This window comes from Dasypus novemcinctus, chromosome 20 (assembly GCF_030445035.2).
Source record: "Dasypus novemcinctus isolate mDasNov1 chromosome 20, mDasNov1.1.hap2, whole genome shotgun sequence".
NCBI classification, from domain to species: domain Eukaryota; kingdom Metazoa; phylum Chordata; class Mammalia; order Cingulata; family Dasypodidae; genus Dasypus; species Dasypus novemcinctus.
Genome location: NC_080692.1, coordinates 19,771,430 through 19,796,425, shown reverse-complemented (window position 1 = coordinate 19,796,425; position 24,996 = coordinate 19,771,430). Strand labels below are relative to the sequence as shown.

The 24,996-nt window shown below is 37.2% G+C and overlaps 1 protein-coding gene across 17 annotated transcripts in view; it reads left to right on the top strand.

The window, feature by feature from the left end:
- WNK1 (WNK lysine deficient protein kinase 1) overlaps positions 1-24,996 on the top strand; it is a 175,024-nt gene that overhangs the window by 60,126 nt on the left and 89,902 nt on the right. For all 17 annotated transcript variants that reach the window (XM_058282540.2, XM_058282542.2, XM_058282541.2 and 14 more), the window contains exon 2: positions 14,800-14,972. In XM_058282540.2, the coding sequence (XP_058138523.1) occupies positions 14,800-14,972 (173 nt within the window). The remainder of the gene's footprint in view (positions 1-14,799; positions 14,973-24,996) is intronic.

Below are 24,996 nucleotides of genomic sequence, written 5' to 3'. Positions count from 1 at the left end.
GTGTGTCGCCATTCTTGGGCAGGCTGCACTTTTTTTCACGCTGGGCGGCTCTCCTTATGGGGTGCACTCCTTGCATGTAGGGCTCCACTATGCGGGGGACACCCCTGCGTGGCACGGCACTCCTTGCACACATCAGCACTGCGCATGGGCCAGCTCCACACGGGTCAAGGAGGCCTGGGGTTTGAACCGTGGACCCCCCATGTGGTAGGTGGATGCCCTATCCATTGGGCCGAGTTCGCTTTCCTCAGAAGTACATTTTATATAGAATAGCGTGTATAAAGGAGCCTGGCATGTTTGAGAATAGAAAATGTTTGAGTGACAAGAAACTAAGCTCCAAAGGTTTGCAAGGAGCACATTAGGTCACGATTTTCAACTTTATCCAAAAGGAAGCTATGGAAGGTTGTAACATTTGATATTTCATTCAATCTTAAGACTCCATCAATTACACAGTACATCCTCATTTTAAAGACATGAGAAGTGGCATTTCTTAGAGTTAATTAAACATTAAAAATATTCCTGCTATAATATGGACAAAGCAGATAAAAAGATTATATAAGAATAATAAGAGTCAGTGTATGGAAATGTGTTAGTAGAAAGTTATTGCAGGAAATCAGAAGAGATCATGATCACTTGAAATAGGATGGTGGCAGTAGAGAAAACATAAGTAAATTACTTGGAGTAAGTTTTTAGCAGGCCTAATTTACAAGCTTTGGGCACTTCAAAATGCTTTTGAAAGCTTGAAATTGTAGGTATGATAGAAACAATCTTTAAATAGATTTTAAATTTTAATTAAAAATTATAATTAAAATGATAGAATTATTTTATACCACAGTCTTATTTCACATCCAGTGACAATTTCTGGCTGAGAGAAGACATTTCACAATTGAAAATACAGTATGTCTTTTAAATTATATAGATGTTTTATGAAAGCCCTGTACTGAAAGTTATTCAGACTTAAAGTCTGTACAATAGTGATTGCATTTACAAGTTCATTTTTAAGCTATGACTGTTAAGCACTATGCTGTACCATCTTTCATCTTGTATAATGTATATAAGGGTTAGCTACATCGGCCTACTGTAAGTGATACATTTTCCAGTACTAAATAGTGGGTAGATAATCAAATTTCATAGTATTTCTTACATTCCACAACTCATTGTTAAAATAGTTTCTGAGTCCCCTTGCCTCCAATCTATAGTTTACATTTCCAAGTTTGCCTTTAGCGTATTTCCAGATTGGCATGTAATTAAAATATTATGGGACAAGAACTGTGGGTACTTTCATTTTCATGATCTCACTTAATCCTCAGAGAAACCTGCTGATTTCGATTCTTGTCATCTTACTTGGCTAACTCTAGTGTGGGTACACTTAACACAGAGTTCGGTCTTTTGTGATGAGTTCCCAAAGTACCCATTTCCCCGTCTTCATCATGCTTAGTAAAATTAATGTCTCTGCCTCTTATAGTGTAAGGTCTAGACTACAAGGATCTGTCTGTGGTATTCATCATATTCTGTTGTCTGACACAGGGCACCCAAATATATGTTAAAATTTAAGCAGACATTTATGAAGATGTACAGTCATTGTAAACAAAAAATGAATGTTGCATGGTACAGAATATTCTAAGTACTTATCAGGATAATTAAGAAGGTAGATTACATTTTAAAATATCACTTAATAGGTAGAATATAATAATTAATTTGACTCATTGACTACTGTTTTCTAGTTGTTTTGAGACTGGATTAACTTTTTGTAACCTCTTTAGAATGAAGTTTTTTTAGTTCAGTTATAGTAATAATTGAATAATGTACAAGGAAGTCAACAAGTGATCTAGACGCTTGTTTTTCTATCAGTATAGCTTTAAAAATTTATGGTAAGATTAAAAAATATATATATAGGGGGGCGTGGCTGTGGCTTAGGTGGTTGAGCACCTGCTTCCCACATGGGAAGTCCAAGGTTGTGTTTCTGGTGCCTCCTAAAAACAAAGAGAAAAACAAACAACAAGCAAAGAAACCATAAAACCAAATCAGAGGAGCTGATGTGGCTCAGTGGTTGAGCACCAGTTCTCACACATGAGGTCCCAGGTTCAATCCCTGGCCCTGCTACCTTTTAAAATAGATAGGTAGATAGACAGACAGATAGATTAGATAGATTAGATAGATAGATAGATAGATAGATAGATAGATAGATAGATAGATAGATAGATAGATACTCTTACTGTCAGCAAATGGAAAAACAGATAAGCTAAACACTCTTCTCAGTATAAAACAACTGATATTTTAATTTTTTTAAATTAAAATAACAGAAGCCTATCCTTTCAAATGCATAGCTGAGCTTGCAAGAATGTACTGGTAATTTCAAAGGTCTAAATAATAATGAGAAACTAAAACCAGAATAGGGACAGTATGAAATGACACTAGGGCTTTTCTGGGACAGTTGACAATCTTGTGAACTGAGAGACTTGGTTTTGCCATCTATCTGAGGGTAGATGAAATCACAAGCCAATCAGGTATTGGAACTGAGAACCCATAAAGTCAGTTTCCTTGAAGAGCTACACCTTTAATGAAAAGACAAACTACAGAAAAATGAAGTCCATGAGATAGGAAAAAGACAAAGACACTTCTCCAACTGAAAGTTTACCTTGAGAATTCATAATCAGCGACCTGTATTCATATAATATGAAATTCAAATTTAAACTGTTTGAATAGAGTAATATCCTGGACTAGTAAAATCTCTGGTGTACCAGACAGAAACAAACTCAGAACCCATCTAAAGGGATACATCTACAGCTGAAGCTATACAAGATTCCCACAGACAAATCACAGTTTAAGATAACCTTTTATCTAGTATTGTAAATCACAGGAAGAAACAAGCCTCAATGAGTGAGTGTCAGCAGCCTAAACAAAACAGGCAAAATTAGATTCCCAATACCGCAGATAAAAGTGGTATTGAATTGAACCTCTAAAATATATTTTTAAAGAGTTAAAAGGCTAAAAACTATTAAAAACAAAACAAGTTATCGGGATGCTGTGGAGCTAGGAAAAATAAAAGGATTGATTTAATAAAGACCCAAATCGAACTTCAGGAAATAAAAATGCATTGAAATTAAAAACTAATTGAAGGAGCAGATATGGCTCTAAGTGGTTGAGCACCTGCTTCCCATATATGAGGTCCCAGGTTTGATCCCTGGTACCTCCTAAAAAAGAAAAAACAACTAATTGAGAAATGCCACCATCTTCAGTCATCTGGCCTCAGATACTTTGGCTTTTCCTTTGACTGCCTGTTATCTGGGAAAGATAGACTTTATAAAGATAACCCTGGTTGAGATAGATATGCTGCCTTGGATCTGAGTCTCAGTGGATAGGGTATGTGACTTTGTGGATGTTGAAGCCTCCAGTTTGAGATGGAAATGAAAGTGAAAAAGGGCAGTGAAGGTGGACCTTTGAGGAACTATGAGGAAATCCAAGGGTGTTGCTGGGAAGCCTTGTCTGTTCATAATGCTGGAATGGGATGGAGGTTAGAAGGGATAATTGCAAATTGATCTGCTGATTGTCATGTGTCTCATCAAAATCCCATGTATAGGGTTACCACTAGATTAGCGAGAGGGGCAGGGAGGGGTATTTGTCCATGGTGAGATTGTCAGAGATTCCACCCCACTCAAGCCCTTAGTATGTGCCTAGCTTCCTCCCACCCCACTAGCTTTGATGTTGATACAAATGGGAAGAGTTAGGGACTGGAGTGGTGAATGGGTTCCCTTTGTCAAAAAAGATAAGCATATTAGATATAATAATGGAAGAGAGAATTAGTGAGCAAGATGGTAGATCTGAGAATATTGCCCAGAGGGTAATAGAGAGAAAGAAATGGAAAATAAAAGTTAAAATGTAAGAAGGACAGAATAAAGTTCTGTGTGGTCACATTCTCATACACTTATAAAATCTCATAAAGAAGAGAATGGAGGATAGGAGGAGAAAATATTCAAAGAGATAATATTTGAGAATTTTTCTGACTTAAAGACAAATACTTGAAACTTTTTATTTATTTAAAAAGCACAGGGAAGCGGACTTGGCCCAGTGGTTAGGGCGTCCGTCTACCACATGGGAGGTCTGCAGTTCAAATCCAGGGCCTCCTTGACCCGTGTGGAGCTGGCCCATGTGCAGTGCTGATGCATGCAAGGAGTGCCGTGCCACGCAAGGGTGTCCCCTGCGTACGGGAGCCCCACGCGCAAGGAGTGCGCCCCATAAGGAGAGCTGCCCAGCGTGAAAGAAAGTGCAGCCTGCCTAAGAATGGTGCCACCCACACGGAGAGCTGGCATAAGAATTCGCAACAAAAAGAAACAGAGATTCCTGTGCCGCTGACAACAACAGAAGCGGACAAAGAAGAGACAAAGAAGATGCAGCAAATAGACACAGAGAACAGACAACCGGGGTGGGGGGGCGGGGTAAGAGGAGAGAAATAAATAAATAAATCTTTTTAAAAATAAATAAATGAAAAGCACAGTCAGCCTCATTACTGGTAAGTAAAACTAAATGAATGGTAGTGAAGTTACAGAGCACAATAGTAAAAAGAAAAAAGTTACTCAAAGCAGCCAGAGAGAAAACATAAATTCCCTACAAAGGACATTTATCTTGACAACTGCAATAAAATCCAGAACACCTTGAAACAATATTTGGAAAGTGCTGGTAGAAAAAAAACGAACTTGAATTCTGCATGCATCTAAGTTATCATTCAAGAATGAGGATAAAATAAACAATTTCAAACAAACCAGAATCTACTAATGGATATTCGCTAAAATAATTTTGAAAAATACTTTTCAAACTAGAGGAAAATTGAACCTAAAGAAGGAATAAGAAGAAAAAATAGAGTGGTAAACAAGTACCTTGGTTAAGTATAAATAAGCATAAACTATTGAAGGAATAATTTTAATGCTATCCACTTGATGAGTTTTAAGATAGAACAAAATATTGAGGAAACTAATTTATAAGATGGGGACGGCTTTAGTTAAAATTCTTGATAATTTGATAGTTCTAATTTCTTTTGCTATGATTTCTACATTATAAAAATGATAGTTGTCATTGAAAAAAAATAGCCAAAACAATATTGAAGGTAAAGTTGGGATGATATTGAAGGAAGATGTCCTACCAGGTATGAATTTTTTTAAAAAACTTTTTATTTTTAAATAGTTTCAAACTTACAGGGCAGTTTTAAAGATAATACAAACCCCATACATAGAACTCTAATATGCCCTCAGATAACCAGATCCACCAATTTTAACATTTTGCTACCTTTGCCCATCCGCCCCTTCCTCTCTCCCTTCTCCCTCCCTTCCATTTGAGGGCAGGTTGCACACATCATACTTCTATGTACATTTCTTACGAACAAATATATTTACTTATGTTATTACTGTAACTGCAATTATCAAATTCAAGAAATTTAACATTGATATAAAGCTTACTGTCTAATTTTAAATTTTTTCATAGGTCCCATTAACCTATCCAGTGTAATGTATTTAATTGTCATTATCTCTTTAGTGTATCTTTCTTTCCTTGTTTTTTGTTTTTGTTTTTTTAATTGTGGAAACATACAACACAGATCTTTCCATCCCAACCCCTCTCAAGTGTGCCATTCAGTGGGATTAATCATATTCACAGTATTGCAGTACTGTCACCCATTCAGTAGTAGAATTGTCTCTTTACTCCAAACAGAAACCCTATACTCATTCTGCATTAACTCCCCATTGCCTTGTTCCCCTCCCTATAACCTGAGCTCAATTTTCTATCACTATGAGTTTGTATATATTCTTTGTGGTTACCGTGGGACTTAAATTTAACATCCTAAATCTATAACAATCTTGTTTACTTTGATATCAACTTAACATCTTCAATAATCTACATAAACTATGTTTCTGTACTCCTTCCGTCCCCCAACGTTTTATAGTTCTTGTCACAGATTACATATTTATATACTGTGAATCCATTATTTTGTCATTGCATTTTATGCATTTGCCTTTTAGATCCTGTAGGAAGTAAAAAGTAGAGTTACAAATGAAAAATACAATAGTATTGGTATTTATATTTACCCATGTCATTCTCTTTACCAGAGATCTTTATTGTCCTTTCAGCCTACAGGACTCCTTTTCGTATGTCTTATAATGGTGATAAAATCCCTCAGTTTTGTTTATCTGAGAATGTCTTAATTCTTCCCTCCTTTTTGTATAATTTCAGTCTTTTTATATTTATTGAGAGCTTCATTGTGCCCTAATGTGTGGTCTATCCTAGAATAAGATCCATTGGCACCTGAGAAGAATGTATAACCTGCTGAGTTTGGATGCAATGTTTTGTATATATCTGTTAGGTCTAACTCATTTATCATATTGTTCAAGTTCTGTTTTCTTGTTGATAATTCTGTCTAGTTGTTCTATGTAACCATGTGTGAGTGGAGTGTTGAAGTCTCCAACAATTATTATAGTTTCAGTTTTCCCAGAGTTTGTCTTATGTATTTTGAGACACCTTGATTAGGTACATAGATGTCTATGACTACTATATCTTCCTGGTAGACTGTCCCTTTTATTAATATATATCATGGCCATCTGTACCTCTTACAGTTTTTTTTACATTTAAAGTCTGTTTTGTCTGATATTAATATAGCTACTCCAGTTTTGTGTTTTTTTTTTTTTTTAGTTGCTAGTCACATGGAATGCCTTTTTCCAACCTTTTACTTTTAGCCAGTTTGTATCCCTGGGTCTCAGGTGAGTTTCTTATAAGCAGCATATGAGTGGCTCATGTTTTGTTTTGTTTTTTTATCCATTCTGTCAGCTTATATCTTTTGATTGGGGAGTTTTATCCATTCACATTCAATGATATTACTATAAATGCACTATTTACTTCCACCATTTTATTCATGTTATATCATATTTTTGTCTGCCTTTTTACTCTTTCAGTTATTCTTTCTGCTATTCTTTATTCTCCTCCAAGCCTCTCTTGCCTGGTTTTTTATTTCAGGTTCTAAGGCTACCTTTAATATTTCCTGCAGAGGTGGATTCTTTTTTGCAATTCTCTTAGTTTTGTTTTGTTTTGTTTTGTTTTGGTGAATATTTTATACTCACCTTCATATTTGAATGACAGTTTTTCTGGATAAAGAATTCTTGGCTGGCAGTTTTTCTTTTTTAGTATCCTAATTGTATCATACCACTGTCATCTTGCCTCAATAGTTTCTGAAGAGAAATCCATGCTAAGTGTCACTGGGCATCCCTTGTATGTAATGGTTTGCTTCTCCCTTGCTGCTCTAAGAATTTTCTCTTTATCTTTGACATTTAACATTCTGAGTAGTACGTGTCTTGGAGTTTATTCTGATTTGGGTAACACCGTGCTTCTTGGACATGGAAATTCTTTTCATTCATGTGACTTGGGAAATAGGTATTATTTCCTCAATACTCTTTCCACCCCTTTCCCCTTCTCCTTCTGGAACTCCCATGACACGTATTTTATTGTGTGTCATGTTGTTATTCAATTCTCTGAGCCCCTGCCCAATTTTTCCACTCTGTTCTCTCTCTGTTCTTTTCTCTCTTCAATTTCAACTGTTCCGTCTTCTGTATCACTTATTCTTTCTTCTATCATTTTGAATCTGCTGTTGTATGCCTCTAATGTGTTTTTTTTATCTTACCTATTGTATCTTTCATTCCTATGATCTCTGTTACTTTTCTGTTCAGGTTTTCAAATTCTAGTTTGTGCTCACTCAATGTGTTCTTGATGTCATTTATCTCTTTAGCCATATTGTCTTTAAGCTCATTAATTTGATTTTGTAAATTTCTGGGCATCTTGCTGATTAGTTCTCTCAAATCGTGTGTCTCTTCTGGGGCTTTGATATATTCCTTTACTTTGGCCATGTCTTCTACTTTCTTGGTATGGCTCGTAATTTTTTGCTGATGTCTAGGCATCTGATTAGGATGTAGTTTACTTAGATGCACAATTTCTTTCTCTTTTGTAGGAATTTAGTGGCAGGAGCTTATGTATTACCACTGCTCCTTGATTCTTGGCTTGACCTAGGTTGTTAGGATTGTCCCTGCTTATTGGTCAAAACTGGGCACTGGGCCCAGTAATTGATTGTAGACTCACTTCCAAGGACCTTGGTGAGGGAGGCTATAGAGGCTAGAAAGAGTCTCATCTACTTACTTTTAATTTTCTCACATGCACTTCCTTGGTTTTCCAGCAGATAGTGCTCTTTGGCATCTCTCAGTTCTATGCCTGGTTGGCATGTATTTGTTGCAACAGAGACCAGATCAGTGTGATAGAGCTTCCTGTCTGGAGGCTAGGAACCTTGTAATTCAAACTTTCTCTGAGACAGTTCTCCAACCTTCTCTGGCAGCCTCCTCCCTTTTCCTGGCTAAGGAATATTTCCATTCCTCTTTGAGTCCTGAACAATCAGTTAGTAGAGAAGGAGATTGGGAGGGTTGTGTATCTTTAGTTCCTTGCCCGCTCCAAAGGCATATAATGGTGTGGCCCCACCTGGCCTTGAAGGGCTCCTGGGATACAGCAGACCAAGTTTGTGAGTCAAAAGCTGATTCAACCCTAGGCTGTGTTCCTCTCTCTCCCCTTTCCTGGGGTAGTAGATCCCTGGAGCCCCCTTTGTCTATAGCCACAGGCCCAGGGGCCCAAGAATTCTAAAGTGTCTCTAATGTGTGTGGGGGGGATGGTGCTGGCAGCAGCAGCTACTGGTTTCAACTCACAGTTCTGTAGTTGCAATTTCTGTCCTTTGTCCCTCCATCCTCTGGGCGGTGTCCAGCATTCGCCTGGTGTCTTGAACCCTACAAGATCTTTTTCTAGGCTGTTTCAGCCTGTCCTTAGCTATTTTTTTTCTTTCCTCTCTTTTGAAAGACAGTTTTTGCCAGATACAGAATTCTTGGCTAGGAATTTGCTGGGGATTGAATCTACAACCTTGCACATGGGCAGCAGGCAGTTAACCACTGAGCTACACCCATTCCCCAGCACTTTTTACTTTCAGCACTTTAAACGTCTTCCCACTGCCTTCTTGCCTCCAGGTTTCCAATGAGAAATCAGCACTTAATCTTATTGACTCTGTTTGTGACACATTGTTTCTCTCTTATGACTTCCAGAATTCTTCCTTTGGCATTCGACATCTTAATTATAATATGGTATGATGTAGCTCTATTTGGGTTTCACCTCGTTAGAGTTCATGGAACATCTTAGATGGGTATATTCATTAAATCTGGAAGTTTTTAGCCATTTTGTCCTTGAATATTCTCTCTGCCTCTTCCTTCTTCTGGGCCTCCTGCAATGTTTATATTGATATGTTTGATAATGGTGTCCCATAGGTACCCCAGACTGTGTTTGTTCTTTTTCTTATTCTGCTCCTCAGTCTGGATGATTGCAACTGTCTTTTTTTTCAGGTTCACTGATTCTTTTTTCTGCCAGCTCCAATCTCCTGTTGGACCCCTCTAGGCAAATTTAAATTTCAGTTACTGTGGTCTCAGCTCTGTTTGGAGCCTTTACATAATTTCCATCTCTGTATTCATATTCTCTTTGTGTTCCATCTGTTGTTTTCTTTTTTTTAAGATTTATTTTTATTTATTTAATCCCCCCCCCCCCGTTGTCTGTTCTCTGTGTCTATTTGCTGCATCTTGTTTTTTGTCCGCTTCTGTTGTCATCAGCGGCACAGGAAGTGTGGGTGGCACCATTCCTGGGCATGCTGCACTTTCTTTCGTGCTGGGCGGCTCTCCTTATGGGCGCACTCCTGGCACATGGGGCTCCCCTGTGCGGGGGACACCTCTGTGTGGCACGGCACTCCTTGTGCGCATCAGCACTGCACATGGGCCAGCTCCACACGGGTCAAGGAGGCCCGGGGTTTGAACCGCGGACCTCCATGTGGTAGACGGACGCCCTAACCACTGGGCCAAGTCCGTTTCCCCATCTCTTGTTTTCTTGACTCCCTTTCGTTCTTGGATGAAACATTCATCCATGTTTTCCTTTAACTCTTTGATCATATTTAGGACCATATTCTAAATGTCTTTGGTAGTTCCAAGTCTTGTCCTCCACATTGATACTTTCTGATGCTGTAGTCTTCTTTTCCAGGGCCATTACTTACTATTTCTTCGTATGTTTTGTGCTCTTTTGTTGAATTCTGGACATTTTGACATTTTAATGTGTTGTTATTGGAATTTGGACTCTGAGGCATTTGGTCTTTATGCTTGTATCCCGCTAGTGCTTTCCTTGAATGTCAAGAGCTAGCAGGGAAAAGGAAGAGAAAGAAAGAAAACACCTTTCCCAGTCTTTTGCAGATTGGCCTGTGTCAGTGTTCTCTTTCAGGTCATATCCATACAGTGTTTTTAGAGAATAGCTCCAAGCCAAGCTTAGAGGGCTCCCTAGTCCTGTCTGCACACTAGACTTGTCTTGGGCAGGCATTTGACCCTAGGAATTCCCCCATTTACAAGGATAGGTCTTCCATAGGTCTTCCTTAGCAAACTGTTTCCTTACAATTCCAGGTACAGCACTGAATGTCCTATAGCCAGCAGTCTCTTGCCCCACATAGCCACTTGTCTACTCTCCCACAACATTCTGTAGTAGAGCTTGGTGAGCCTCCTTCTATATGAGGGCAGGTTCTGGTATAGCAAATGCTTCAGGCCACTAGCCAGATTAGGCCAGGCGGACCTGCTCCCAGAATGTACATGAGAGGTACAGTGAAGCTGGGACCAGGGAGCCACTCTGGAAGTTTGGCCAGCTCTGCACCTAGCAGGTGAGAGGATAGAAGAGGGGTTTACCAGGGTTCCAGGAGACTCTTACCATATATATATATATAATTTTCAAAGAGGTTTTAGGTTACATAAATAATATATCAAAAATATAGGAAAGTCCCATTGTACCCCCTTTTATACTTTCCCCCATTAACAACATCTTTCATTTGTGTACTTTGTACCGCACACTTTGATAGGTTTTGACAAAATGTATAATGGCCTGTATCTGTCATTGCAGTGTCTTGCAGAACAATTCCAATATCCCCAAAATGCTCCATGTTACACCTATTCTTACCTCTCCCTCCCCTCAGAACCCCTGGTAACCACTGCCTTTATGTCAGTATTACAAGTTCTTCCATTTCTAGAATAATAATAAGTATACTTTAGTCCATAGTTGCAATCGCCCCTTATGTTTGTTCATTCCTTAATCTTGAGGATTTTGGTGTGGTGATGTCCACTCTACTTCCAATTGAGAGGGGACTCTATCACTTTTAAATGGACTTTTTAAAAAATTCTGTGCTCACCCTGTTACTGCAGTCCTTTGTTGTCTGGAATTTTTAGAAAGATGTTTTCACCAGTTCCTGCTGTTTGCTCAAAGCTCATTTCAGGGAAATGGAGCCTCCCCCAGAAGGGAGTAAGTTGATATCTTTCGGGGAGAAGGAATTAATGTCATTTGATTAGTTCGGGTCCATCACTGCTTCTTTCAGTTCATCTGTGCATCTTCTGCTCTTAGCTGTAGGGAACAGGCACCTGGCTTGTTTTGTGAACCTGGTGCTTTGTATGTCTCTGCAGGGAATTTGCTAAGCCCAGCCATGAGGGAGAGAAAGTGAGCCCTGAACCCATTCTTGAGGGAAGGCTCTTTTGCCTGTGCATTCCTGCCTAACCTAGTTTTGAGGCTAGAAATCCAAAATCGAGACTTCCGCAAGGCAGTGCTTTCTCCCAGAAGATGGTGGTGTTCTGGCTATAGTAATTAAGAATGTGTGGTGTTTAGTTCAGGAATAGAGCATTGGAATAGAATATAGAATCTAGAAATGGGGCTATACTTAATGGAAACTTGATATGTGACAGGTAAGAAAACATAGGAACTGTTCACCAAATGATACTGAGAACACTGGTTGATGATATAGAAAGAGTAACATTCAGTTCCTTTGTCACCTGACCTTACTAAATAAATTCCCAAATGTGGCAAACAAAACAAATTTGTCTTAAAAAAAAGAAAAGAATGGCCTTAGTTTCTGGAAGGATTACCAAAGACACAAAACTCACCTATCAAAAGATAGACAAATTGAACTACATTGAAATAAAAACATCTCTAAACCGAAAGACATCATAAACTACATATTGAGAAAAAAATAATTTGTAACTCATAAAACCAAGAAAGGATTAGTATCCTCAATACATGGAGAACCTCCTACAAATCAGATAAAGAAACAAAGTGTAGGATTGAGCAGTTTACAGAAGAGGAATTTTAAGTAATCTGCAAAGAAAACAAAGTGTTGCTCAAATTCATTACTAACTCAGAAATTGTAAATTAAACGAAGGTTTTGGGAGGCAGAAGGGGTCTATATGCTCTGTTTCATATACAAGAAAAGAAAAAAAAAAAGAAAGTTGCTACCAGGGTAGATAGATTCATAGGTCAGATACCCATCAGAAGACGTTTAGTTCTTGAACAGGAATGTTTTTACTAAAATGTAGAGCTGTAGAAACGTTTATATTTTCTAATGGGAGAATAAATTGCTACAGTTTATTTTGAATTACTTTGAAGAGTAATTTGTTGATGGCTATGAAAATTGAAGATGCCTATACACTGTGATCCAGCAGTTCTGCTGCTAGTCACATCTCCTAATAGATGTTCTTAACTATTTTTTGTTGTTGCTCCAAACCCCTTTTGACATTCTAGTGATGGTTAGATTAAAATAGTTTTAAAATCCATTTAATAAAATACATCAGATTACGGTTGAAATCAAATTATATTGAAATAGTTCAGAGATTCTTAGCCTTTTTTATTCCATGGACCCCTTTGCCAGTCAGATGAATTGAATACTACTGTAATTTATTTATTGCATATATTCATAAGTGAAGGAAATGCTAGATTTCAGTTAGAGGTCAGAGAAAATAAAGATAACAAGTAGATTTTTTTCAGTTCAAGCTCATGGCCCCTCTGAAACTGTGGACCCCTAGTTAAGAATCCCTGAAATAGTTAATCACCTTTTTTTAAAAAATCATATTATGTGGTTCTTTTTTAATGCATACTAGTAAGAACAAGTGAAAGTTCTAATAGCTACTATAATTTTAAAGTAATGATGAGCATAAATGATTTCTTTGGTTGGTGTTTTGTTTCGTTTTGTTTTTAAGAGGTACTAGAGATTGAACCCAGGACCTTGTACATGGGAAGCAGGCACTCAAACCACTGAGCTACACCTGCTCCCATAAATGATATTTTGAAATAATTGCAACCATTGTTATGATAGTGAAAAAATCTGAGGTCTTTTGGTGATAAAAATCACAGATATTGCTAAATACTATTAGGTGTGTAAATTCATAATTGAAAGAAATGTTAAATTTTATTTTATGGTTTTGAAAAATAAAGAAGCATTTGTTTTCACATAAATTCACAAACCTTCCATATCACAAACCTGACAATAAAGGGGTTTGTGGACCCCAAGTTAAGAACCTGTTGTGTCTCCTAGAGACACTCTTACTCATGCCTATGGAGATTAATATTGTAACATGATTGCAATTATACCAGTGTTATAAAAGCAAAAAAATGGAGAATAGCCTAAAGATTTATCAGTAGATTTTATAAATTGTGATATACCATGGGTAACTGTATAGCAGTTAAAATGAGCAAAGCAGGATTACAGTAATGCAGTGAAAGTCCTGTGATGTCTTCTTATATACCATCATGGGTGATCTCAAACAGCATTGAGTGAAAAAAGCAAGCTTACAAAGAACACATACTCTCTAACATAATTTTGTGAAATCCTTATATTGTATATAAAGCATAAAAATCCAAGTGGGAATGGTATGCCCAAATTCAGGTTAGTGGTTATTCAAGAGTAAGGAGTAATGGTAGGGAGGACAATCTAGATTATATAGGGGACTTTGAATTATTTAACTCAGTGATGGGCATTTTACTATATTGTATGCCTGGATTTCACTAATATATGTATTGTATGCTTTGACAGAATATTAAATGCCAGTTAGAGATGGTTTCAGTTTTAATTTGCAGAACAATTCAGAGTTTGTGTGCTTGAGGCATTGTCAATGAAAAAATAACATTATTAAGTGATTTTCCCCCCTTTCATCTCTAAGAAGTGAATTAACCTTTGAAGTATCAAGTACTGTAAACATATGAAACCATACCCTACTGCTTAATTTTTATTTTTTATTTTTTATTTTTTTTGAGGTACCAGGGCCTGATATTGAACCTAGGACCTCATATGTAGGAAGCTTGCATTCAACCACTGAGCCACATCAGTTTCCCTTGAGTTGTTTTTTTAATTTTTTGCTTGTTTGTTTTTTTGTGTGTGTGTGGGAGGCAATGGGAACCAAACCCCAGACCTCCTACGTGGAAAGCAGGCACTCAACTGCTTGAGCCACATCTGCTCCCCTAACTTTTAAAACAGTCTTGTGAGGTGATGGTATATATTCAGAAAGGAAATATAATCAATACAAAGACAACTGGAATTTATATTTCTGCCTCCAAAACCTGTACTTGTTCTGTGATATTAAATTGCCTATCTCTAGCAATGGGAGACTTATTTTGGAGTGGCAAGTTAGCTGCACTTTACAAAATGAGACCATATGTGATAGACACTAAAATAATCTCAAGTATGATTTTGTAATCCAATTTTCTTAAACATACTTTTTGGCTTACCCTCACAATCTGAGGACAGGCTATTAAACATTCTTTTAAGCTTTAATGTTTAGTGTTTAGTGTTCCTCTTTTGTTTGTTTAGACATTATTATGATTTAGTACATTTTTAGCACCTAAATTTAACTGTATGACTTGGTTTTATCATTGTAAACCACATTCTGTTTTGGTTTGTGCTTATAGGACCGTAAATTAACAAAGTCTGAGAGGCAGAGATTTAAAGAAGAGGCTGAAATGCTAAAGGGTCTTCAGCATCCTAATATTGTTCGATTCTATGATTCCTGGGAATCCACAGTAAAAGGAAAGAAGTGCATCGTTTTGGTGACAGAACTTATGACATCTGGAACACTTAAAACGTAAGTTCATCAATATATTAAAAGTTAACCAAAGAGAATGGGAGAATTGATTTATTTTAGGCCTGCCAGTTCTACCTGTGATGCCCAGCTTACTAAAAGAGGTAACTATCCGTCCTATTATTAGTATATTGGCACAAAGTCCCCTTGTGTAGAAAGTGATTTGATTGTTGTTTATTAGTAAATATTAAAATGAGAAGTTATTGTAGGGTAAACCTAGCAGTTTTAAGTCATACTGATTTGTGTTTCTAAAATTGCTTGGCGAATGGATCAGAAATAAAATGACAAGGTAGCCCTCTAGTGGTTAAAATTAGGGTAAATCTTGTTGAAAAGCTTTTACCCTTTTATTTTATCACCATTGGGCAGTTTTTGCTACATGAATGCAACTATTGTATCACATGCTTACATTGATATATTGTGACAATTATCACTAAAAAATGCTTTAAGTTCCATTTTCCATTGTATCAGATACTGAAGCCAAAATTAGCTAAACCTGTCATTCCTCTCAGGGAACCAGAGAGGGGTCAAATGCAAAAATTCCCTATTCCCTATTATAGAGAACTTTAGGTAAGAATTGGATTATATCTTTGAAATTCCACATCTCTTAGAACATCTGTTTCTACTCAGAGAGGAAACTAGTGTAAATTATATGCTATATATTTTTTTTATTATGGAAGAATTGGCTTTTAAAAAATTGTCACTGTGATAAATATTCTTCATTACTTTCATTGGATTTCATTCTTTAGTTAATGCTACTAAACTGATAACTGATTAATCCCAGATCTTCTTGTCTGTGCCCCTCAATGCTCAAGATTAACATGTTGAAAAACCAACAGATTATTTCCGCCTGCAAACCATAATTTCCCCGTCCAACTTCTCCAACTTGATTTATGGTTCATGCAGACTTGAATTTTTTTTTTTTTTTTTTTTTTTTTTAAACACCATGCAGCCCACTTCAGTGTCAGGCCTATGGACAAGCCCAGGCAACGGTTTGGGGCTACAGTTTGCTCTGTCATGGGACACTACAGCAAGGGGACAGGCCTGCAGAATTGAATTCTATAGACTATATTCTGATTTAATTATCTTCCCTCCCTACTTCCACTCATAACTGTATCTGGTCTATAAGGATTGTTAATTTTGAAATATAACTCTTTTCAGTCCACTTGTATTTCCCACTTTTATTATATTTCAGTCTTTCGTCACCTAAAAATTTCACTATTATTGCAATCTTGACAGCTAACCTCTCTAGTTTTTCTCTCTCTAAGCAATGTCATTATTCTTAGGCCTTAATCTACCATCTGCATTCTTTTTTTTTCAATCTGTATTCTGGTAACACCTGAATCACTATTTCTATACTCTTCTCCTGAGTTCCAGGTGCAGGTATTTATTAGCTGCCTTAACTGTCTAAAGGTACTTCTTACCCTAGCATGTCCCAAACTAAACTCCTCATAGTCTACTATCTCTAGTGTCTCTCACCAGCAAACATTGCCTTTTTCATATGTCCTTATATTAGTTACATTAGTGAATGGAATTATTGCCCACTCATTGGTTCCAGGCCAGAAAACTGTTTGTAATCCTATATTGTCTTGTCACCCTCACTCACCACCATTCTCTCACCATTACTACTTTAATCGCTCATCTGGATAATGGCAATAGCTTCCTGCCTTCCAGCCCACTCTCCACTTTCAGGTACCTCCATCTTTCTGAAAGGAAACCTATTCCCTCAAAATAAAAATCTAAACTCTTCAATATAGATTTTTTGTGATAGGACTCCTAACTGCATTTCTAGCCCTCATTTTTTGTCATCTCTCTCCCTATCACTCCCACTTGTCCACTCCTCTCCTTTGTGTTCCACCCACAGACTTGTTTAGATTTTCAAATTCACCATTATATATGTTGTCTCATTTGTCTGAAATGTGTTTTTACTGCCTTCATCTCAAAAACTCATTCATAAATTTGTGGTCCTTATTAAACATCACTGTCTTGCTTTAGTCCCCAATAATTTTTACTACTTTCTCTTTTCCCAGTAGTACTTCATGCTGATATTGTTAGAACACTTATCATATTGTACTGTAGTTAACTGTCTCCTGTCTTCAACTGTCCTGGCCTTATAGTCAAAAGGAATTGTTATGCATCTTTATATATCCTTAGACCTAAATAAGTAATCTTTTCATACATGAGCTAATTTATTTGTAAAATTGGTATTATAATTACTTCTCTCTACCTCAAAAAAGATTGTGGTAAGATTTAGATTAGGTTAAGTTTATATGAAATATTCATGAAGAAAAAGAAGCACACCACATGTATATTGCTTTTAATCTTATTTTTTTTTCTTCCTGGTTAAAGCCTGCCTTTGCCTCCCTGTTGACTGAAGCAAACAGTCTAGTCCCTTGGATTATTTTGGGTGCTTGGTGAACAGTCCCAGACTTTCTCCAGGTCCAACAGAGTTGATTCTGACAAATTTTGCTCATTTTGTCAATGTTTCTACAGAGGGATGGGCCATTTTTGTTGACATCACCAATTTTAGACTTTAAAAAATCAAATGTGAATTTATTCAACAGATATTTAGAGCATATTTTATGTAAAAGGCACAAATAGAGCTCATTTTATCTCTTTGGGAGAGGTAGTAAATAAGATTAAGTAACTGGGAAAATGGTAGAAGTCAGAGAAGTAGCAGAATTTTTCAGGCCTTTGGAAAGATTTTCAATGTAAAGGTTTCTAAGTGATATGGAAAGCCATGAGGGAATTTTTGAGCATGAAAACAGTATAATCTTAAATCGTTATGACTACAATGCAGAAAGAAGGGAGGCAGAGGTAAAGCAGGAGGCTATTGGAATAGGCCAGATATAGAGGTAAATAATGGTGGTTTAGAGCAGGAGATGGCAGTGGAAGTAATGAAGTGCTCAAATTAAAATAGTTTTGCACAGTTATATGTAATTCATGTCATCTGTGTACTTGAGAGAAGACTGTATTAGGAAGTAGATTTCTTTTCATGTGCACAAAAGAGGTAGATGTTGAATCTTATTAGTGCTTATTTAATAAACGTGGTGAAAAAGCTCTTTTGTAAAACCCATTACGTTAATAAAATGATAAGCTATTGAACTTGCCTTTCATTCCTGAAATAACCTTTATGTGGTATCCCTTGTTTAATACAGTACTAGATTTGATTTGCTAATTAAAATTCTTTTGCATTTATGTAGTATCAGGAGGTACCAGAGATTGAACCCAGGACCTCATACATATAAGCAGGAACTCAGCCACTGAGCTACACCTGCTCCCCTATTTTTGTTGTTTTCAAAGATTTATTCACTCCCCCTCCCCACTGTTATTTTTGCACTTGCTTTCTGCTTTCTGTGTCCATTTGCTGTGTGTTCTTCTTTGTCTGCTTGTCTTCTCTTTAAGCAGCACTGGGACCCTCCCAAGTGTGAGAGAGGCACTCAATCTCTTGCACCACCTCAGCTCCCTGGTCTGCTGTCTCTTATTGTCTCTCCTTTGTGCCTTTTTTTTATTGCATTGTCTTGCTGCACCAGCTTTCCTCTCGGGCCAGTTTGCTGCACAGGCCAGCACTTCTGCGTGGGCCAGCACTCCCTTGGACCAGCTCGCTGCATGGGCCAGTTCTCTGCTCAGGCTACCTTGCTGCACGCCAGCTTGCCTTCCCCAGGAGGCTCCAGGAATCAAACCCTGGACCTCTCATATTGTAGACGGGAGCCCAGTCACTTGAGCTAGATCTGCTTCCCAGTATCATGCTGTTTTTACTACTTTAGCTTTGCAGTATGTTTCAGGGTTAGGCAGTGAAAGTGCTCCCCCATTGCTCTTTTTTTTTTTTTTATAGTTGATTATTTGGGTGCACTTTCCCTTCCAAATAAATCCAAAATACTTTTATTTTCTATTTCTGTAACATAGGCTGTTGGAATTTTGATTGGGATTGCATTGCATCTACAAACCAATTTGGGTATTTAGTCTTCCAATTCATGGACACAGAATATATTTACCATTCGTGTAGATCTTCACTGATTTCTTTTAGCATTGTTTTGTTGTTTTGTGTATATATAGGTCCTGTACTTCTTTGGTTACGTTGATTCATCATTATGTGAGTCTTTTTGTTGCTGTTGTAAATGGAATTTTTTTTCCTGATTTCCTTCTCAGATTGTTCAGTACTAGTTTATAGAAACATCACTGATTTTTGTGTGTTGATTTTGTATCTTCCCACTTTGCTGAGCTCATTTATTAGCTCAAGTAGCTTTGTTGTAGACATTTCAGAATTTTCTAAATATAGGGTCATATCCTTCATGAATAGTGAGAGATTTACTACTTTTTTGCCTATTTAGATGGCTTTTATTTATTTTCTTCTTGTCTCATTCCTTCAAGCTAGAACTTAAAGCACAAGGTGTTTTATCAAGAAAGGATGCCAGATTTTGTCAAATGCCTTTTCTGCATCAATTGAGATGATCGTGTGGGTTTTTTCCTTGAGTTTGTTAATGTGGTATATTACATTAATTGATTTTCTTATGGTGAACCATCTTTGCATACCAGGAATAAATCCCACTTGGTCATGGTGTATAATTCTTTTGAAATGGTGTTGGATTCTGTTCGTATGAGTTTTGTTGAGAATTTTTCAGCTATGTTCATTATAGAGACAGATTTGTAGTTTTCTTATAGTATCTTTATGGTATTAGGGTGATGTTAGCTTCATAAAATGTCTTGGGAAGGGAGGGGATGTAACTCAATTGTTGAGTGCCTGCTTCCTATCTATAAGGTCCAGGGTTCAATCCCTAGTACCTCCTTAAAAAAAAAGTGTTGGGTAATTTTCCCTCCTCTTCAATTTTTTGGAAAACTTTAAACAAGATTGGTGTTAATTCTTTCTTGAAATGCTTGGTAGAATTCATCTGTGAAGTCATCTGGTCCTGGACTTAATTTTGTTGGGAGGTTTTTGATGACTGATTTCAGTGTCTTTAAGTGTGATTGGTTTGTTGAGTTCTTGTGTTTCTTGTAGAGTCAGTATAAGTTGTTTGGGCTTTTGTAGGAATTTTCCATTTCACGTAGTTTATCTAATTGGCATACAGTTTCTCATAATATCCTCTTAGGATCCTTTTTATTGCTGTGGGGTCATTTGTAACTTCTCCCCTCTCATTTCTGATTTTATTTATTTGCATCTTCTCTTTTCTTTGTTAGTCTAGCTAAGGGTTTGCCAATTTTATCGATCTCAGAAAACCACTTTTGGTTTTGATTTTCTCATTTTTTTTCCTTTCTCCATTTATTTCTGCTCTAATCTATATTGTTTCTTTCCTTCTGCTTGCTTTGGGAATGATTTGCTGTTCTTTTTCTAGTTTCTCCAGTTGTTCAGTTAGATCTTGGATTTTGGCTCTTCTTTTTTCATGTAGGCATTTAGGGCTATGAATTTCCCTCTCAGCACGTCCTTACTGTATCCCATAATTTTTATTGATAGTTTGTGTGTTTGTCTGTTTGTTGTTTTTAGGAGCTACCAGGACCTCATCACAGGAGACAAACTTTCAACCACTGAGCTACATGGAATTCTCCCATAAATTCTGATAAATTGCATTCTTGTTTTCATTCAGCTGAGTATGTTTACTAAGGGATTTCACTTAACAATTTCTTCTTTGACACACTGATTACTTAGGAGTGTGTTGTTCTCCCTCCACACATTTGTGCATTTACCTCTTTCCCATCTATTACTGATTTCTGTTTCATTCCGTTATAATCTGAGAAGGTGCTTTATTTAATTTCTTTTTTTTTTTTAATTTATTGAGACCTGCCTTGTGACCTAACATGTTGTCTATTCTGAAGAAAAATCAATGAGCATATGAGAATGCATAACCTGCTGATTTGGGAGGCAGCGTTCTGTTTATATCTATTAGGTCTAGCTCATTTATCATATTCTTCAAGTTCTTTGTTTCCTTGTTGATCTTCTGACTAGTTGTTCTATCTAATGATGTGAGTGGGGTGTTGAAGTCTTCAACTCTTATTGTAAGGTTTATTTTATTTATCCCCCCCCACCCCCCCGGTTACCCCATTGTCTGTTCTTTGTGCAATTTGCTGTGTACTCTTCTGTGTCTGCTTTTATTCTCATTAGGCGGCTCCAGGAACCAATCCTGGGACCTTCTAGAGTGGAAGAGAGACAATTACTCTCTTGCACCACCTCAGCTCCCCTGTTCTGCTACATCTTATTTTCTCTCCTCTGTGTCTCTTGTTGCATCATCTTGCTGCACCAGCTCTCCGCATCAGCCAGCACTCCTGCATGGGGCGGCTTTTCCCACACAAGGTGGCGTTCCCATGCAGGGCGGCTCTCCGGCGCGGGGCCACATTCCTGCATGTACCACCACTCCACATGGCCCAGCTCACTATGTGGGCCAGCTTGCCCTCACCAGGAGGTCCTGGGCATTGAACCCTGGACCTCCTATATGTTAGACGGGAGTCCAACTGTTTGAGCCATATCTGTTTCCCAGCCTGTATCTTTTGATTGAGGAGTTTGATCCATTCACATTCAGTAATTTTACTGTAAATGCATTATTGCTTCCACCGTCTTATTCTTCGGTTTTCATATGTCATATTTTATTTTTGTCTGTCTTTTTACTCTTTTGGTTATCCTTTTTGCTCTTCTTACTGTCTACACTCTCCTCTAAGCCTCTTTCTCCTGTCTTTTTTTTTCAGACTCTATGGCTCCCTTTAATACTTCTTGTTAAGGTGGATTCTTTTTTATGAACTCTCAGTTTCTGTTTATTTCTGAATATTTTAAACTCACCTTCTTATTTGAAGGACAGTTTGGCTAAATAAAGAATTCTCAGCTGGCATTTTTTTCTCTTTCAATATCCTAATTATATCATACCCACTGTCTTCTTTCCTCCATGGTTTCCGAATGGAAAGCCACAGCAAGTCTTACTGGGTGGTCCTTGTATGTGATGGTTTGCTTCTCTGTTGCTGCTCTCAGAATTTTCTCTTTATCTTTCTCATTTGACATTGTAAGTAGTATGTGTCTTGGAGTAAGTATATTAGGATTTATTCTGATTTTGGTATGCTATACTTCTTGGACATGTAAATTCATTTATTTCATGAGAGTTGGGAAATTTTTAGCCGTTATTTCCTGAAATAGCTTTCTGCTCCTTTTCCCTTCTCTTCTCCTCGACACTTATGTTGTGCTTCATGTTATCATTCAACTCTCTGAATCCCTGCTCACTGTTTTTCATTCTTTTCTCTCTATATTTTTCTTTCTCTTCAATTTAAGCTGTTTTGTCTTCTAATTATTCTTTCTTCTCTCATTTCAAGTCTGTTACATGCCTCTAATGTGCGTTTTTGTTTTTTGTTTGTTTTTGAGGTACCAGAACCTCGTATGCAGGAAGCTGGCGCTCAACCACTGAGCCACATTGGCTCCCCTGAGTTGGCTTTTTCGTAATTTGTTTGCTTGTTGTTTGAGTTTTGTTTTAAAAGATTTATTTTTTTAATTTCTCCTGCCCACCCCCCCCTCGTTTTTTGTGCTTGCTGTCTGCTCTGTGGTCTATTCATTGTGTGCTCTATGTGTCTGCTCTTCTTTTTAGGAGGCACTGGAAACCGAACCTGGGACGTCCCATGAGGGAGGGGGATGCCCAGTCTCTTGAGTAACCTCTGCTCCTTGCTTGTTGTGTCTCTAATTGGGTCTCCTCATTGGGTCATCTTGTTGCATCAGCTCACTATGCTAGCTTGCTGTCTTCCTTATCTTCTTTTGAAGGCATCAGGAACCAAACCTGGAACTTCCCTGTGGTAGGCGGGCACCCAACTGCTTAATCTACATCCATTTCCTCCTATAATGTTTTTGATCTCACCTATCATTTCTTTCATTCCCATGAGCACTATTATTTTTCTGTTCAGGTTTTCAAATTCTTCCTTGTGCTCACTCAGTGTCTTCTTGATGTCCTTTATCTCTTTAGCCATATTGTCTTTCAACTCAATGATTTTGGGAATTTGTATGAATCTCATTGATCAGTTTTCTCAAATTCTGTTCTCATCTGGGACTTTGATATATCCTTTGCTTGAGCTGTTTTTTCCATTTTCTTAGTATGGCTTGTAATTTTTTGCTGACGTCTAGGCATCTGATTATGATGGTGAGTTTAATGCTTACTTTTCCCCTCTTTTGTAGGGATTTAGTGGTGGGAAGCTGTGTTTTATTGCTGTTCTTTGATTCTTGGTTCAACCTGTTCTAACTCTTTAGGATTGTCCCAGTTAGTTGCTCAAGTCTGGGCCCTGGATCCAGTCATGGGTTTCAGACCTGCTTCCAAGGGCCTTGGGGAGGGAGGCTCTAAAAGATGGAAAAAGCCTCTTACTTTTATTTCCTCACATGCACTTTCTTGGTCTGCCAGCAGATGGCACTCTTCAGCCCTGGGCTATTGGTAACATGGAAATAATACTGGTAAAGTTACTGTGGGGATTAAATTAGCTGAGTTTAGATATAGAGAATTTAGCTTTGATGTTTGCATCACAGTGAATGTCCATTAAAATATGCTAACTTTAACAAGCTCTAAAAATGTAGAGAGCTAGTTATAGAATGGAAGGAGTCAACTTTGAGAATCCTGAAAAGAAAATATGTATGGAATCAACTTGATGTATATAGACATCTAGAAAGCAGTCAGAGATGACTTAAGAAAAGATCATTTGTACCGATAAAGAAAAAGTAAAATAAGGAACCGAGATAGTTTTGGGAAAAGATTAGGATTTAAGTTGTATTTTAAGGTAAAAGTGAACAAATATAACCACAGTCAGAACTTAAAGAATGGAAATTCAAAAACCAAAAGTGGAAGTATGATCTTGCTTATTAGCATCACTAGAAATGGATGCCACATCAAATGTTTTAAAAAATCTACTGTGTTGTATGGGAAGTGGCTGTGGCTTAAAGCAGTTGAGCTCCCGTTTACCACATGGAGGACCCAGGTTCAGTCCCTAGGATTGCCTGGCAGAAAGGGAAAAGAAGTATCCCAGACCTGCGTGGCAAGGCCCCCATTTGGTGGGGAGAGGTACAAGGCCCGCGAGTGATGAACTGACACATCAAAAGAGACAATGATGCAAATGGATTTTTTTAAAAAATCTGCCATGTTGCATTTTCTCAAAAAATAGAAGGGATATTTTTTCCCTAAAAGTGGACACTTTAGTTTTTGAAACCAGCATAACCCTAATACCAAAACCAAAGATATTATAGCAAAAGAAAATTAAAAACCAATATTCCTCAAGAAGATAGATTCAAAAAGCCTTAACAAAATGTTAGCACACTGTAACCAGCCATCAAAATATGACACTATCAATTAGGATTTATCCCAAAATTGCAAACATGAATTAACATTGAATGCATTGTACATCCTTAACTTTTCAGTATATACTTGGGGTTAATACTTTGTACCATTTCATATAAAATATAAGAACCTTGTACAACTATAGTTCCCATTTATCCCCAAACTCTGGTTCTTTATGTTGTAATTTTCATGTTACATTCAATGTAATCTAGACCCCACAATACAGTTTTATAAATTTTGTTTCAGTTAGTCACATGTGTTTTAAAGATACTAAGAGCAAGTGTAATCTTTTATATTTACCATTTTTGAGGCTTTCCATTTTTTCCTGAAGTTCTGCTCTTTATCTTGTATCATTTACCATCAACCTGTAAAATTTTCTTTCTTATATCTTTTAGTGTAGGTCTGCTAGCTACGAATCATTTCGTTTTTCCTTTATTGAAAAAAAATTTTTTTTCCCCTTCATTCTTGGGGGATGTTTCAGTTGGATATACACTTCTGGATTTGCATTTTTTTTCCCTTTTAACACTATGTGATTTAAAATCTGCTCTTTTACCCATTTTTAGAGTACAATTTAAGGACATTAATTCTTTTTACAATATTGTGCTACCATCAACACCTATTACTTAAATTTTTTCATGACCCGAAATAGAAAATCTTTTATCACAGTAACTCCCTATTTCCCCTCACTGTGATGATCTCTAATCTACTTTCTATCTCTGAATTTGCCTATTCTTGATATTTCATATAGGTGAGAT